This window comes from Populus alba, chromosome 6 (genome assembly GCF_005239225.2).
Source record: "Populus alba chromosome 6, ASM523922v2, whole genome shotgun sequence".
In the NCBI taxonomy this organism is placed as follows: Eukaryota; Viridiplantae; Streptophyta; class Magnoliopsida; order Malpighiales; family Salicaceae; genus Populus; species Populus alba.
Window position 1 is genome coordinate 8,963,750 of NC_133289.1, and position 17,047 is coordinate 8,980,796.

At 31.5% G+C, this 17,047-nt stretch overlaps 1 protein-coding gene across 2 annotated transcripts; it reads right to left on the reverse strand.

The window, feature by feature from the left end:
- Positions 1 to 1,935: 1,935 nt before the first annotated feature.
- Positions 1,936 to 7,293, reverse strand: LOC118048139 (uncharacterized). 2 transcript variants are annotated; one of them, XM_035057705.2, is made up of 4 exons: positions 7,067 to 7,293; positions 5,242 to 6,901; positions 3,483 to 4,555; positions 1,936 to 2,474 (listed from the first exon to the last, which is right to left on the reverse strand). In XM_035057705.2, exons 2-4 carry the CDS (start codon positions 6,742 to 6,744, stop codon positions 2,363 to 2,365), a joined length of 2,688 nt encoding a protein of 895 aa, XP_034913596.1. In that variant the 5' UTR covers positions 6,745 to 6,901; positions 7,067 to 7,293; the 3' UTR covers positions 1,936 to 2,362. The 2 variants fall into 2 exon arrangements, with proteins under 2 accessions (XP_034913596.1, XP_034913595.1); XM_035057704.2 differs by having other exon boundaries at positions 1,936 to 2,480; positions 7,067 to 7,290.
- Positions 7,294 to 17,047: the final 9,754 nt, after the last annotated feature.

The window sequence follows — 17,047 nt, forward strand, 5'->3', positions numbered from 1 at the left end:
TAAACACGAAAAAATCATGAGAAAAATTCATAATCATCAAAAATTAAAAAAAAAATAACAATCAAAACAATGAGGATTAAATATCGTATAAAAAGTAAATGAAAGAAAAAAAATAAGGGAATAAATTGAAAATTAAGTATAAAAAACAAAAGAAATAGGATCAAATTGGATACAAAAATTAAATGAAATAAAATGTTTAGGGATAAAATTAAAAAAAAAGAAAAACATGAATTAAAAATCATTAAAAAAAAAACAAATAGCAATTAAAAGAATGAGGACAAAAATTAATACAAATACAAATTGTCATGACATATTTAATTTTTAAAAAGACTGACATGAAATTCAAGGCAAAGAGAGAGAAATGAGAGGTAAAAGTCCATTGAAGCCCAATTATTGTTTTGTCATGCACACGCTAAGAGAACAACATTGTGCTTTCAACACTGTCTCGGAAGGCAACATTTATTCGTCGAGATACACTGCACGCACTGCTCAAAAAACATGAATGCCTCTCACTCACCAATCACTTTATTTTTTTTTCATTATATTTATAGTTGTAAAAATATTGAATTGCTCTTCATTCAAATTGATTATAACTAAAAAAATCATAATGAAAATACAAAAACAATCCTAGACATTAATTTTGATTTTTTTTTTTTGCTTTTAAGAGCAATGTTTTTAATCCACTATTCAATCAAAGCATTAAAAAACCGAAAAGCCCTTGGATCACAGTTTTAAGTTTTTTTTTTTTTTTCTTTTAAGAGTATTTAAATTATTTCACTATACATCTAAAACATTAAAGGATTGATTTGTCCCAATTAATATGAATGATAAATGGATACTATTGAAAATTGCACTTAATAACTAATTAAATGATTTTGTATAATAATTATAAAATAATTATTTTACTTTCATAATTCATAATAAATTGTGTCTTAATAATCAGCGAAAGATTTATTTTTTTTAGCTTTTAATTGTAGTAGCAGCTATTTGTGTTTATTGTGTTCAGAGGCTGTTTCTTGGATTGGAAAACAAGGGGAATGTGCTGATGCAAAAGCATGAGATATGGAGATTGTTGGGCAAAGAGAAGGTATTGAAGGTTGGAATGATGGACAGATTAAGTGAGAAATTTATATCATGAGACTGATTAGACATTCGAATGAGGTGATGGCTACCAAAACTAAGATTTACTTTGCATAGAATATGTTAAAGGTGGCGAGCTGTTCAACAAGGTTGCCAAGGGAAAAAGCTCGAGGAGGATGTTGCGAAGAAATATTTTCAACAGCTGATAAGTGCGGTTGATTCTGTCAGAGTAGAGTTTTGCATCGTGATCTGAAGCCAGAAATCCTGCTGTTGGATGAGAACAAAAATCTAAAGGTTTCTGATTTTGGATCAAGTGCTCTTGCTTAAATCTAACCGGCAAGATGAGTTGCTTCACACAAACTGTGGAACCCCTGCTTATGTTGCTGCAGAAGTGACAACACAAGAGGCTATGATGGAGCTTAAGCTGATAATTGGTCACGTGGGGCGGGGTGATTACATGTTCTACCGGCTGGCTATCTTAAATTCTGGGATCCAGATGTTATGGAGAGTTTAGGAAGACAGCGCAGGGAGAATTAGAGCACAAAACGGTCGGTGAACATTGCTGCAAATCCAAACAACTAGCAGTTCTTAATCTAAACTTAACTTCATGCTTTATGATTCATAATTATCAGCTAGCCAATGAACCCAGCTTGATCGATATAGCCCTTTTCCTGGCGTCCCATTCCCCAACATTTGGGAGAAATACAGGGAGATCGGGGCTCCATGACACGTTCTTTAAGAGGGAAATTTTGGTTTCAATGATTAGAAAGCCTTTTGACTTGGGATGGAGGGGGAATCTCCCAGGTATATGGAAAAGTGAACCAAACATGAAAAGAAGGCCAAAATAGCTTCTCATAAGCATAAGCAGCATGCCTTAGCATCATCTCATTGGCATTCATTCAGATGAGGATCAAAAGGTTTACAACTACGAGGAGGAATAGCTCCATCTTCAAAAGAAGAATTTTTCCTCAAAAAGGGGACACCCCCCTCTCCCCCAGGCAAAACCTAAAAAAATTGGAATTGTAGTAAACCTAAGTGTTACCTCATGCACAAGTGAATGCATGTCAATGGGTAATCCTAATTTCCTATGCATGCTAAGTACGTAAAGATCAATGCCCCTTTAAAGAACCGATGGAAGAAGATACAATCGTGTCCAGTATTCTAAACTCTCATCCAAAAGGGGCATTTGCCTCTTCAGAACAGGAGGTCTGATCAGGCGCCTCATACTGTCACCCTTCTTTCTTTCTTTTTTTTTTTTTTTTTTACTTTTCTTTCCTTTTTTTTAATCGAATGACCACTGTACATCTGAGGTGGGGAACAAACCACCAAAATTGGGTCTTGTGACAGATGACTTCCCGAAACCTTCTCCTGAACCTTGTGCACCCCATTCATTCCTGCCACTGGAAAAGAAATGAATCAGAGAGATTAGCATTATCAGTTTCAACACTGTAGCCAAGCAAATAGACAAACTAGTAGCACTCAAAGGTTGATTAGTTGTTCTAATCATTAATGAACATAATTGTTCGTAATCAAAATATTGTATTAGTTTTATTTACATATTCAAATGTAGTAAATACATCTAATTAGTGCATATATAATTATCAAATTATGCTAAATTTTATTAGAATTGTGCTTATTTTTATATATTGCTGCATCACCTGCCAAGGAGAATATCAATAAACAGTTATTGTTTATGCAAATTATTTTTTTTGGATCTGTGTCATGTATTTAAGTTTTGACTCAACATTAATCTTAAGTATTTTTAATAATCTTTGAAATATTTATTCATGTTTCTTTCTATGCATTCGGATGCTTCATCATGGTGTTGATTAGTTTCCCAATACTCTTGAAAAAATAGATTATTATATATATTTCAGGGGGTTTAACAGTTAGGTGAGTACAAACTCAAACTCTACAATCTACGAGACCGGAGGCTGCAGCAGATACCTGCATTGCAACAGTTTTTCTTGGTCCTAAGCCACTCCAATTAATTGTAGCCAGGAATTAGAATTCGGCCCAAGAAATGGATATTGTACATGAACACGCTAAGGGTGACAAATACCATCGGCAGGTTATTTAAATAAGCAACCGAGAATGGTGACCACAGTAAAGGTTAAAAACCAGAGTTCACTCATGAATTTATGATATCACTGCGAAAAACTTGGGCATCATGTGTCAAATCATTCTTTTATTGTCCAAAATAATGGAATTATTTCAGTGCATCAATCTAACACAATATTCTTTTCATCTCAGTTATCATAGTTTTAATTGATATCAGATGATCTTCAGATGTTTCAACAATGATAAAAGTCAGACTGATGGTTTCTCGTTTTAGTCATATATACATTCCTATTCCAGATTAGAGATCTAATAAAAGAGAGTTCAAATGATGATGCACTCACTTGGAACAACTATGGACTGGAGATGACCCAAAAGCATTGTCGGTTGCAGCTCCAGTGGGACTCTGATAAATTACTTCATTCTGAGCACATTCCTCCTGAGATTTCAGAGAGAATTGGCTAGTGCTGCCTGATAATGGTGGGAAAAAGGCATTCTGTAACCATGGTTCATTTTCACTTGAACCAATGACTGGACTGAATACCCCACCATTCTGGCCATTGCCAAGAAAAACCTTCCGAGGAGAAAGAGTACCAGAAAGGATTTGATCATCTTTTGTAAACAGTGATGGCATAGTTTTCTGAGATGGAGGTGGTATGATATCTTCCTTGGTTGATCTGTTTCGTTCTGGGGGTAAAAGCCAGCTTCCTGGGCCACCTACTAAACCTAAACCATCCTGACCAAGAGGAGAACTGTTCCACATTTGCCATGTTCTCTTCTCATTCCCATGCATATCATTCGTAGGTAGAGTGTTTAAATCTTGGGCAATAGGAGTAGTTGGGAACCAATTAGAACCATTATTCTTTTCATCAGCAGTTCGTAGTCTTGACAAAGGGGACTCAATTGGAGATGGCCTGTTCACTTCAGGAGATGCAGACACATTCTTTATAGCATAAGGCCTTTCCAATCCCAGTCCCATGTCTGGCGCAAAACCAGTTCCCAGGTCTAACTGAAAATTATCAAGCGACTCTGAAACAGGCCCAAGCAATGATATTGGGTCAGGAATATAACATGGGTCTTCAAACAGTTCCGGTTCTTCAGGTATAAAATCACAGGACCCTTCCACAGAACGGGGAAAAATTGGTTCAATAGGAGGTGAGAAACCTAAACTAGTGCTACTGGATACATTTGGAAATGCAGAGGCTGGAAATGGTGATGGCAGCCCAAAATTGATTGGATTATCAAATGATTGCATTGGTGATGATTGCAAAGGAAACTGTTGTGCTTGAACTTCTGCTTGTTTTGAATTTGGTCTACAGATGACATTTGCATTTGAGGATGAAGGACCAGGTGATGAGCGTGCAAATAATTGCTGCCATGTTTTCTTAGGTTGGCTTGGTTGCGTTTCAGAGAGCACCTGTTGTGAATAGCGGAGCATCTTAACACTTTTTTTCTTATAAATGCATTGCTAATCCACAAGCATCCAAAATAAGCTATCTAACTTTAATAAAAACCTTAGCATGCCTTTCAATCAAGGTTACCCAGAAGTATGGGCAAATAACCAATGATAGGAGACAAATCTCATGTCAAAGCAAAAGGGCAAGCATTTAAAAAATCTAGATCAAACATATGCACATATGACTAAAATAACAAGGAGAAATTCAATATGGGATTTAAAAAAATAAACAACAATTTCTGCATAACTTATCCAGCATGCCTGTAAACATAATAAAAAAAAAAATTAATAGGAGACAATTTCACGAGAACCTTGGCATGCTTTTCAAACAAAGTTTCTAAGAAGAACAAGAAACTAGGCATTAACAGAAAATTTTCAACGCAACTAAACAAACATTTTAAAATCTATATCAAATTTACGCACAAAGTTGAAATGGCAAATCAATCAAGCCGGTTAACCATTATGTTCAATCAAAGTTGCAAAATAAGTGCTAGACAATCAAAATTTATAATACATAGATGGCCAGCGCAGCATGCCATGAGGATAAAATCAATATAAAGAAGCAACAAATTCTGCATGCCTAAAATTTTTTCCACCTGTCAACAAGCGAAAATAAATAAGAGTACACATGCAGCAAGACAACTTACAGGACGATAGATGTTCCTTTCATCTCCATTCAGACTTGCTTTCCCAGCCAGACGGTCAGGTGGATATATCTCTCTCCTATAGGCAGAAGTATGAACAGGATCTATAGAACCGTTGGGCTTATTTTCTTTAGTGACAATAGCAGGCGTGTTAGCAGGTTTTCCAAAGAAACCACCTCCACTAAAAGCTCTAGAAGAAGACAAAAATGTACCCTTCATTCGATCAAAATACCTAGATCCAGCATTGCCCCGGTTAAAATTGCTTCCAGGTGTATTCTTACTCCCATGTCCCAATTCAATGTTCTGACCTTTTACACTCTCTGTCCCAGTTTTCTGATGTTGACGGCACTCAATTTCACTCTTCTTCTCAACATCTCGCTTCTGATCACTTTCCTTACCTACTTTCTTTTCCAAATCTTCTGCATCAGAGTTGCTCTTACTAGACCCCTTGTCTTTCTCTTTCCTTCTTTCCTGACGTTTCTTTTCTGCTTCCTTCCTACTATTTTTCTCCCTGGTTAGTGGTGATGATCTACTTCGATCCCTTTCAGCCTCCATTATCTCATCCCTAAGCTTCCTACGTTCCTCTACCAATCTAGAAACCTCCTCCCTTTGCTTTTTCTCTTCCTCCTCTAGGAGCTCCTTCTCTAACCTAGCCTGTCTCTTCTCTTCAGCTTTCCTGCGTGCTTTCTCTCCTCTACTCTCATGAAAGTTTTCCCCATTCTCGCGCCTCTTAGCCAACATCACCCTATGCTCGGCATCAGAAGGGCCATCCTCAGAGGAACTAGTCCTAAAAATCTTCCTCCAAAGCCACCGAATGCTCAAGAAAAAAGATGTCAACACCTTGCAAGCAAAAATTACAACCCCTGAATATGATGTCTCAGACAAACAATGTCCATCCCCTCCAAAAATCCCACTCTCATTCTTCCTCCAATAACTAGACTTCCCAGCAACAGACCCACCAGCCCAACCACCATTATCTAACCACTCCTGACTACACATCCATCCATTATCACTCCACGCCTTGCCATTCAGTAACGTCCCACCTTTCCCCACCAAATCCTTAATAATCCCAGAATTTGAAATCCCCAACCCAGGTGGTACAGGCAAATCCAAAACTGGCCGTTTCGAAACATGCCCACAATAAGAACACATAAACTTACCTGCACCCGGATTCTGATCCTTATATGGACTCAAACAATTCCTACACTTCCTCGTAGCAGTTTTCCTAAGCTTCTGCAATTCAATAGCTTCAAACCTTTTCCTCTCCCTCAATCGTGAATTTCTACGCACCCGCCAAGCAGACAGCTGTGGCATCAAAACCTCGTACCAAAATAAAGTAACCAGGAGCACAAAAACACACGCCAGTCTCGGCGATGTAATCTCAAAACGAAATGCCGGCGGCAATAGCTGTGAAAGTGCCCATAATCCTATCAAAGGAATAACTAACCAAGGCAGCATCGTAGCAACCCGGCGAGACCACTTTTGTATCACACACAGTATACACATTATCCTCCTATTTTCCCCGTCTTTGGAAAACAATCCAACACAAACAGAAGAGAGAAAGAAAAGAAAATCCCCAATTCAAAATCTAGCAATGCTTCAAATTCGAGACCCTAACCCTATCTTCTCCAATTCAAACCAATTCGCAGATACTTCAAGAACCCTAAAAATCAATAAATAAATAAAAATCCCAAACCAATTAAATTTTTTTTAAAAAAAAACCTAATCCAAGATTAATTGAGTGATTAGAAATAATTGTTAGATTAGAGTTTGATAAAACGGCGACGTAATGAGCTGGAAACAATGCGAGAGTGATTCGGGGACTTACAATCACAGGTTGAGAGACCATGGCAATTGATGGAAATGAGAGGCAGAAAATGAAGAAGGAAAAAAAAGATTTTGACAATCGGGGCAGGCGGGTTCGGATTTTGGAAATCGGTTCGTCGTCGTTGTTGTAGCAACAGCAGCTTTGGTGTTTGTTTTTCTGTTTTAACAGAGAAGAAACTCGAGAAAGAGAAGAGAAGAACAAGAAATTATAAAAATAAATATATGAATAAATTTTTTATAATAAATAAGATAAAAGGGAGATTTTGTTAAAAGATAAATAGATAAATATATTGAGGGAATTTAAGGAAAACAAATTATACAAGCAATCTCTCAAGTTTTTTAGGGTGAATTATATTATAGTCCTTGTAGATCATGAGATATTCCGTTTCAGGCTCTCATTGTTTAAACTTCTCAAATGTTTCAGAGTGTCTCAATTTGACCCTTTATTGTGAAATAACTAATAATTTTTATTTTTTTTGTAGAATATTTATTTGCATTCAAGAATTATTTTGTGGAATACTATAACAAGTTTGGAAGATAAATACCATTGAGGATCAAGAAAATATTGAAAAATAAAAACGATTTATCATTATATTAGCTATGCATTTAACAATAAGAAATTGTACTGGAAAGATGATATTAAAAAAAGATAAAATTTAAGGATTGAAGTGAAAATGCTAAAACATAGTCTTTGTAAATCAACTAAATGTTTGTTGCCAAGATAGAGGTAATTTCACCGAGACCTTTTTTTTTTTTCCTCTTAAGATTGAGATTGAGTTTTACTAAGATTTTGATAATGGAGATTGCAGAGTGTATGTAATTTGTAAAATTAAATATATATATATATATATATATATATATAAAATAATTAAAAAATAATTGTTATTTAAAAAAGATTAAATAAACAAAAAAATAAAAAAGAAGAGGTATTAATTGAAATATAAATTAAAAAACTATTTAAAAATAAGACATATAAAAAAGATGTTAATTAAAAAAGCAAAATTAAAAAGAAAAAGATTGGATATTATTAGGACTGATAAGCCAAGCCACCATTAATTAAAAGCCGCACATGAGCCCTTATTATCTTAAAGTTGTTGGGGGTGGATGACAAATATTTTTGAAAAACAAATATAAAACTTACAGTGCATTTTTCAACCTAAAAATAAAATTAAAGTTCTTGGTTTTTTGTTTGAAAATCTACTTTTTAATTATTTTTAATCCAAAATATTTTAAAAAATATCATACACTCTTTGATAAAACTATAAATAGCCATAAAAAACTTAAAAGATCACACAAAAACTCGAAACAAAAAAATTCTTCTTAGCTTAGATAAGGTTTTTAGACAATTTTAAGGTTTAAAAGCACATAAATAGAATCCTTGACAATTTTGTGGTCGGAAATCTTTATCAAATTCTAAAAACACAAAAGTAGAAACATTTCACGGGAAAAACTCCCTTAAATAAATTCTGAAATTATTTTGAGTTTTTAATAAAACATCTTTCTATTTTTTTAATTTAGTGTAATGTGTATTTTGAAGCAAATTTTTAAAAAAGAAAAAATATTAAGTTAATTAAGATAGATTAATTGAATGTTTTGACATGATAGTGCTACCATATAATCAAATATTAATAAAAAATAATTGTATTTTACTTGAGGTTTATATAATTATTAATTTTAAAACTCATAAAATTATTTGAGGTAATTATAAACTAAACCTAATATTCATGTTAATAAAATAATAATAATAATATTTCAACCCGAATTAATTAAAAAAAGCTTTTATAGAGAGCGGGCCCGCAGCAGCGTGCGCAAGTCCTATCCATTTAACATTTTGTTTTTCTTTCTTGGACGGCTGGAACTTCTTTAATCTTGATTTCTTCTAATTTCTCATGCACTTGTGTGAATATATAAATAGAAAAATATATAATTTTCAATCGCTCTGTTATTTTTTTTTAAATCATTTTTTAGCACTTTGATTTTATATTTCACATCATAAACATAGAGTGAGAGAAACAAGGTCAAACTAAATAACTTATCAAAAAAGAAATGAAAAGAAAAAGAAGAAGAAGAAGAAAGGGTCAAACTGTGCCTGCTGATAAGAAGAAATAAAAGGCAAATCATGATAGTAACTCAATCAGATTGACGATAATTTTTTTAAAAATAAAATAATATTATTTTTAAATAAAAATTTACGACACCCTAGAGCATTCAAGACAGATATGCTAAAATCTGGATGGATATCCGTTTATGCATTTATTTATAAGGTCAAGGGAGGAGACAGATACAATCTCCGTTAATTAAGCTCATAAATTGAAATCGAAGGGCCTAACTTTCATGAACAGTCTCAACTATTTGGTCGGGGATGAACATTTTTATGGAATCATGGATTACTCGCTTGAAGAAGAGGCAAATCGGCGGGTTTTAGAAAAGTAAACATTGTAGCAATCCAGATATGCATGGGCTTCAACAATAAATAGCTCTAGACATGCATGGGCTCAAGCACCAAAACTATAAATAAATATCTAAATGATGGAGTAGATAGATTCGAATCTCAATGCGGTGGGAGATGTTTTAGCTCCTTTTTTTTGTATTTTAAGTGTTTTTTTAAAAAAAAATATTTTTTTATTTTAATTTAATATTTTTTTTTTTATATTTTTAGATTTTTTTTATATAGTGGTATCAAAAATAATTTTTTTAAAAATAAAAAATATATTATTTTAATATTTTTTTCAAAATAATGAATACCTCAATTTCAATCACCCAATGTATTGTAGCCGCTGGGCTAGATAATGTAAAATAAATAAAGCAGCGGATAAGGCCGAGAGAGAAATGGCGAGGTTGTGAATAATATTATAATCTCAGTTTTCATACGCATGGAAAGGACAGATAATGGCTCGGATGAACTCATGCCTCTGTGTTTTTTTTTTTTTTTTTTTTTTGTCTCATTGGAAAACAAATCCAATTCTCTGTCTGCCATGACAAGGGATAAATGATTTTTAGTTGGCAACCAAACAAAGTTAAAAGAATATTAAATTAACGATCGTTCATCTAGACTATTGCTTTAATAATTAATTAGAAGTAATTATTATCAAAACACTAAAGGGTAGTCCACAAAACATGAAATCTTTTTTTTTTTTGTGTGTTTTTTTGTTTATTTTTTTATAGGATTATTTGATCTCAATACCTGAATTGTGGGTTTAACAGGTTAACTTGAATTAATTGTGTTTATTTTAGATTTTTTTAAATTGATTTTTATTTATTTGGTATATTATATATATATATATTTTTTTTTTTTTTAATTTGCTTTCCATGGGTTTATCTCAACCTCATGACTCGGTTTTTGAGTTGACATTTAATTCGGGTTGACTTAATTTATTTTTTTGATTCTTTTTTAATTGAATAATTTTTTTTTCTATTTCACCCTCCAACAACTCAAATTTTTATTTTCTAGTTTTATTTTTTTTAATATTATCCTTCAATATTAAGTTATTTGAAAATTGAGCTTAACTAATTTTTTTTCAATTTTATTTCTATAAAGTTATTATTGGTCTCATGAATTTAATTTAATTTTTTTTTAATTTCAACCTTTAACATTAAATCTATTGGAAATAGAGCTTCATAATTTATTTTTATTTTTTTTATAAAATTACCTAATTTCATAATCTAGACTTTTTATTTGAGGTGAACATATAAAAACACGAAACAAATGGTAACTATAGTGAAAGTGTTATATTTGTTCTTTGAAACCATGGCATTAAAAGGTCAAAATTATGAAAAACATTTAGAAGAAAAAGAAAAATTGGTGGATGTTCCCGTTGAAGAAAGAAATAGAGAACCAATCATTCTAGAATTAGTAGTGAAAAATGAAGAAGAGGAACACGAATTTATGAGTGTACAAGAGAGATACAATTTTTAATCAAAGGGTGGAATAAGTTGATAAAATGTTTGAAGATATATATAAGCTTATCTTTAAAGAAATTAAGGATGGGATTTGTGATATTTTAACAAGTCTTTTGTTAATTGAAGAGCCTAAAAGAAAAAAAGAAAAGGAAAAGGAAAGTCTCTCCCCATAAATAGACAAAGAAAACAATGAAACACTAAAGAGATAGTATTTAAAAGTTATTAACTTATTGAACATGATGAGTGAGTAATTACCAGAAATATTTGGCTTATAATAAAGTGAGTAGGTAGTTACTAAAACTTATCTTGAATTTTTCTATTTAAAAAAGGATGTAAGGCACATAATCAAAACAAAACAACAACAATAATTGCTTTACAATTCAATTAAGTTCTTATTATCTTCAAAACTTGTTTATCAAGTAAGCATATAATTATTTGTTAATAATACTAGACTTGTAATTCAGCAGGCTTATAACATTAGATTTGTAATTGTAGGCTTACAATTTCCATTATAATCCAATAAGTTTGTAATTTTCATTACCGAAAAACCCAAAAAACATAAAAACATGTTTTTTTAGATCAAGAACAACTCCATGATTAACTACACATGAGTTCAACAATGTAGTTAAACCTTCTATGAAATTTGTATTCACGATTGTTTTGTTTGTGCACTTGTTTTTGTCAAGCTTTGTTCGTGTATTATCTTCAATAACCTCAGGCAAGGATAGTCACATCTATAATTGTATCAACGACATTTATACTTGTATCATTTACTCACTTAATTAATACATATTAATAAGATCCATCAATACATATGACAAGCCTGAGTTCGCGCAATGTACTTGCTAATTAATAATGGTCCCAAAATTAATTCTATACAATTTTGTCAATAATACATGGTATCGTCTAACGTAAATCTCTTCTAGCTTTATATCAATATCAACGCACTTGCTTTTGTTAAAAGAGAAAAGGAAAAATTAAAACGTGGGTCTCCACATGCCTAGCTAGCTAAGACCCAATTAAAGCTTTCAGGTATATGATGCAATAGCCTTTTCCATTAGGCATCGGTCCCTCTGCATGTGGAAGCAAGGATTATTGCTGTTTTATTCTGTATGTATTCTTCTTAGTATAAATACCGTATTTGTTCTTAGCCATAGTTTACTTTTCTGGTAAGCTGACCCTTTCCCCGACTCTGTAGGCATTTTTGACACCCTTTTATGCATGGTAAGTCTTTGAATATGTCACGTGACAGTACAGAACTGGCATTGAAATATATATAATCCTTGAACCTTTACTTTAAGTTTGAATTTTTAAAGACTGATTTTTTAATATGCTAATAATGTACAATTCAAGCTTAGTGTGGACTTTTCTAGTGAATAGGCATATTCTTTAAAATATAATCATATATCTAGAGAGTTTAATTGGAAAATTTAAATTAAGTTCCAAATATATTATTCTTCAATTCTTGCATCCCCAAAAAAATTATTTTTAGATGGCCTCTGAAAATTCTCTCTTCTCTTTTTTTTTGTTATTTCAGTTACATTATGGCAAATGTTGTAGCAATTATCTTGATAAACTGACATAAAACATATCTTTTCCTTTTCATTTACGTTGTCTTAAGTATAAATTAATTTGCTTGTATGCCATGCTTCATGTTTTTGGAATGTAAACTCTGCATGTTCACTCATTGTTGTGAACAAAACTGATTGAATTATGAGTTTTTCCTTTGATAGGCATGCTTGATGAGTTGCAGGTTTTGTGTATATTTATAATTTAATTGGTTAAAAAATAATCAATGCCAGGTGTGTCTAATTAGAGGAATTTAGTGTTTGGTGATTGGAACTTATCAATCAAAATGAAATTAAAGAAGAATGAAAACAGGAGTTCTATGCACTCAGTGATTGATAATCCATGGTAGGATTTGCACAGTCAATTGAGCACACAGAAGGTAGCAAGGAAACTGATACTTCTTTTCTTTGGTAAGAAGGTTTTAAGTTAAATCTTCTTTGGGTGGAGGTTTGCAAAGGAAGAGATAAAAGGTGGCCTTGTTGTGTGGTCCAATACAATACTTTTTGTCCATGGAGCTCACAGGCCATGAAGTTTGGTAATTAAAGGCTCCATTAACAAGTGAGTGGAGTAATCTAAAAAAGTTATGAGAAATAAACTAAAGAGGAGGGTATTAAGTTCAGTGCCTTTTTGTTTCCCTGTGACAAAAAAAAAAGGAGACAAAAGAAAATAAATAAGCATTATTAAAAAAAAAAATGGTGTCATGCAAGAGCACAAAATTGCTCCTTTTTTATTGTTAAGATCATTTTTGTTTTTGCGTTTTAAAGATATTTTTGAAAAAAATTGAGTTTTTTTAATTTTTTTTTGCTTTTAAATTAATATTTTTTTGTATTTTCGTATCATTTTGATGTACTGGTATTACAAATAATTTTTTTAAAAATAAAAAAAATATTATTTTAACATATTTTTAAGCGAAAAACACTTAAAAAAACAATCATTACCATACTTTCGAACATCCTCTAAAATGATTAGAAAAACTTATTAAGAAAAAATAGAAGATTACAAGGTATCACACAAAATTATTTTCTCAACCAAAATTTTCAATTTATTCAAAACTCATTTTTTCTTCTTCATTTTTAGCCACTAAAGTGCAAATATTAAAAGCACTTATAAATAAATCATATTCTAAAATATGACACCTTTATGTTTTTTTTTAATGGACTAAGTGTATGGGTACTTCTTTTCTCACATAAACTTATAATTTAAAACAAATCTAATAAAGTTATAGTTGCATTCAAAATTTAGGGAATTATAAATTTTGTTTTGTAACTCAAATTGGTGAAAATAACATGTATAACAGCACATAGTTATTAAATATTGAAGGCTGTTTCTCTATGGTTGCTAGATTTTTAATCAAGTTTTGCACTCATGCTTACCGTTAAATTAGCATTCTAGGTGAACGATGATGATTAAAGACAAAAACCATTATTTTTTAAGGAAAATTGGATACCATGTCATAATCCCTAATTTCTGCCATATATGACAGCTAATGATGAGGAGATGCTGACATAGATATCTTTCCCTTAGTAGCCTAAAACAAACAGAAATGAGAGAAATTGTTTTCTTATAAATACATAAATTTTGATATAAAATGATTTGTTTAAGATTCAATAGATGAAGTATGTAGTCTTAATGTGTGAAAAATGATGAAAAAAACATCGTAAACTTGAAAAAAAAAAAACATAAGTAGAACAATCTAAATGCAGTTTGTGTTTGGTTTTATTTATTACAAATTGACTTGTATCGTTTTTTAATTTGCGTTGGAAGGAAAAATTACAAGGATTTTTAGATGCTTAAAAAAACTAAAGTTAATTAAAAGGTCATTTATAAATCCAGTCTAAATTTGTTATGTATCAATCAAAATTTAAAATTCCTAACTTCAAATTGAATTTTTTTTATTTTAATTCATGTTATTTTTGTTAAAAAACCAATTCAACCCAATAATTTAAGCTGTTAGATGAGATCCTAAGATATGATTTATATTATTTTTTAACATATCCCCTCAAGTGAAAGTCCATTGGGCTTGAAACTTATACAGACCCATATTATCTTATGTTTAATTTTTATCAAATAAATATGAATAGTAAGATTCGAATTCGTGACCGCTTAGCCATCAAAGCTCTGCTACCATGTCAAAAAACTAATTCAACTCAATAGCTTAAACTATTATGTAAGGTCCTAAGATATGATTTATATTATTTTCTAACAACTTTCATTTTCAAAAAAAGCTTTTAATAATATCATGTGAAATATAAAAATTGCTTTTAATAAAGTTACATCATGAATTATTTTTCAGATATAAAAATTAAGATTGAAGAAGTATGATTAAAAATCAAATTAATATTAATATTCTGATGTCGCACTTCAATTTCCTTGTTTGTTTTTCTGCTAATTCTACTAATAACTTGTCATTATTAAACTCTAGAAGCCCACCAAAACAAGTTCGTTTCTTGGAAAAAAACATGCTGACATACTTACGTGGATAGATAGGCAAGTGGAGGCGTAAGCCGAAAACCACTTTGCTGGTGACGTCTAAAGAAAGAAACTCTATACCTGCCCGTGCCCGTGCCTTCTACCAGGCAATTTCAGGTCTCTTTTAGCCCAAGGAAACGTGACACTGACAGATGATAAGCTCAAATAAGGCTTATGAAACAAACGGAAGCTATCAATTCGGCTGTGATTGTTTACTTAAGTGAAAGAACAAATTACACAAATATTTTATACAATATATACATTTCTATAAATATTTGTATAAATATTAAAGGTATTTATATTAAATATTTTATAGCTTAAATATTTTTTTAAGATATTTATTTTAAAAAATTATATATTTATAAAGTTTTATATCTTTACATAAAAGTTCTGCTAGATAATATATATCAAAGAAAACAAGTTTAATACAAAATTTAAATAAGGTTTAAGAAACATTTTAACCTAGAGAATATTTATTATCCTTGTCACATGAATAAACACTATATTGACTTAAGCTTCAACATGTATTTCTTATAGGTTTCATCGAGCCCACTAAGTTCTCTTGGTCCAGTTTTATAAATTCATGGAAAGCGCCCCTAATATTTCTATTGAGGATTTTTCCAGCCTCATCAAGTGGCGTTGTCTATGGGAAATAAGCAAAAAGCCAATTCATTTTTATTTCTCAAAAACTTGTTTTCTAACTAATGAAACCTCGATATGGTGACAACTATGCTAGCAGCTATGTTAATGACATGCTAACAGCTAAGCTAGCAGTTATGCCTAGGCTACGCTCCACGTGGCTATGCTGGAGGTTACGCTCCACTTAGTTACTCTAGCAATTATACATGGTGACACTCACAATTACATCTACGACTACGCCCACGGCTATAAACCAAGGTTACGCCCACAAACTACTTTTATACCTTATTGTACACACAAAAAGTGTCACTGGGACTTGGGAAGCTCTGATGATACACAAAAAGTAACATTACCCATTATATGTATTTTCTCTCCCACTTTTGTTAGGTCAAGTCTTCCAAACACATCTGTTTACAAGACTTGAGGAGCTTTGATCATATATGAAAAAACTACACGAATGTTTTATACACCTTCATAAATATCTTTATAGATATCCTACATATTTATATTAAATATCTTATAACTTAGATATTTATGAGATATTTGATGTAGGTGGAAACTAAAAATAGCAACAAAGAAAGAAAGATCACAAGAATTTTAATGAGCAAAATGGGCTGCCAATGTGAGCTTCAAGTTTGCATGTTTTATTTTCTCTAGGATAACAATCCTTAAATCCCTCTTTTCAGGAGGTTCACAAAGTCTTAAATAATCTAGAAACTCTACCTCAACTAGAAAATAAAACAAAAATCCAAAATTATAAAAGAAAGAAACATGAAATCTAAAAATAACAAGGTAAATCACAAAAATTACCAAAAACAGGGCCTCGAGGTGAGATTTTCAAAGTTTAAAGATTTGAAGGTCGGAGTAGTGATTCCATAGCTATTTTAAGAAAAACAATATCTGGAAACTCCTGTAAAAGTTTAAACATGATCCAACAGTTAGATCAAAAGTTATAGCCCCTTTGAACCGTTATTCTAGTCTAGTATGACCACACTTCTTTTTGGACCTAGACCTATCCCACTAGTCCATAAATAAGGACTCCTAATTTGAAAAAGAATCCTAATAAAAGACAATAGTTAAGGAAGGGAATAAAGGAAGCAAATCACGACAGAAACAACCTCTTCTTCCTTTTTATACCATTTTATGTTTTTGTCAATTTTCCAGCAGTTTTGAACTAAAATTTGGCTTTCAATTTAAAGTAGTTTTGTTCCATCATTGTTTTAGGTTGTGAGAAGAGAAATTTCCAACTTTATATTTGGAGATTCAAGTACTTATTTTGCCTAATTTGTTACGTAATCTATTGTTTTCATTCAAGTTTTTTGAATGGTTTCATGGTAAGTATGTTTCTTTTTCTTTTCTTTTTTTGTGAATTTTTCAATCCATGATTTTTTTCTTATTTGGATCA